Source organism: Geospiza fortis, unplaced genomic scaffold, assembly GCF_000277835.1.
Source record: "Geospiza fortis unplaced genomic scaffold, GeoFor_1.0 scaffold6622, whole genome shotgun sequence".
NCBI classification, from domain to species: domain Eukaryota; kingdom Metazoa; phylum Chordata; class Aves; order Passeriformes; family Thraupidae; genus Geospiza; species Geospiza fortis.
Genome location: NW_005055448.1, coordinates 4575 through 5507, shown reverse-complemented (window position 1 = coordinate 5507; position 933 = coordinate 4575). Strand labels below are relative to the sequence as shown.

The window sequence follows — 933 nt, the reverse complement described above, 5'->3', positions numbered from 1 at the left end:
CCCCGCCCCCGCCAGCCCCGCCGCCGGAGCCTCGGCCGGCTCCTCTTCCTCCCTGTCCTCGTCCTCCTCCTCCTCCTCGTCGCGCGGCGCCTCCTCCTCGGAGATGCGCGAGGCGATCTGCATCTCGAAGATGGTGTCCTCGCAGAAGTTGACGAAGAGCTCCATCTTCTCGGCCTCGCCGCCCTCGTTGACCACGTCGAAGATGAACTGGCGCTTGGACTCCTTGACCTGCGGCATCTCCCACTGCGCCTTGTTGGCGCCGCTGATCTCGAAGTAGATGCGCTCGATGCGCCGCGCCGCCCCCATGATCTCGATGCGCCCCAGGAAGGGGCGGAAGTAATCCAGGATGCTCTCGGCCTGCTCCAGGAAGGTCTTGAGGCGCTGGTCGTGCGGCACGTGCTCCGACAGGTTGGTCAGCAGCACGGCCACGTTGAAGCCGATGTCGCGCGCCGGCTCCTGGAAGCGCTGGGCGAAGCTCTCCACGTCGATCATCTCGTTCTCGTCGGCCTCGGAGCACGAGAGCAGGAACTGGATCTCGTCGGGCTCGTACTGCTTCTGGCTGTCCATGGCCTTCTGGAAGTCCTTCTTGGAGATGAGCCCGCGCGGGTCGGTGACGAAGTGGCGGAAGGCGTCGGACGAGACGATGTCGCGCAGCTTCAGGAACATGTCGAAGAACTTGAGGATCATGGTGACGTTGCTGGAGGACTCCACCAGCATGTCCACCATCTGCCGGGCGATGGTGCCGTTCACCACGTTCCCTGAGGGGACACGGAGGTGTCACAGCTCTGAGGGTGGCACCCGGAGAGGTGGGGACGAGCTGGAGGGTGTGGGGACACCTTGGGTGGCCAAGGGACATCTGGGTGGTCAAGGGACATCTGGGTGGTCAAGGGACATCTGGGTGGTCAGGGGACACTTTGGGTGGCCAAGGGACAT

At 64.4% G+C, this 933-nt stretch overlaps 1 protein-coding gene across 1 annotated transcript in view; it reads right to left on the bottom strand.

Moving 5' to 3' along the window:
- Positions 1-6: 6 nt before the first annotated feature.
- Positions 7-933, bottom strand: part of LOC115949290 (ryanodine receptor 1-like) — a gene marked incomplete at both ends in the record, with an annotated part of 4965 nt that continues 4038 nt past the window's right edge. Inside the window, one exon of the mRNA XM_031065821.1 lies at positions 7-764. Coding sequence (XP_030921681.1) covers positions 7-764 — 758 coding nt within the window. The remainder of the gene's footprint in view (positions 765-933) is intronic.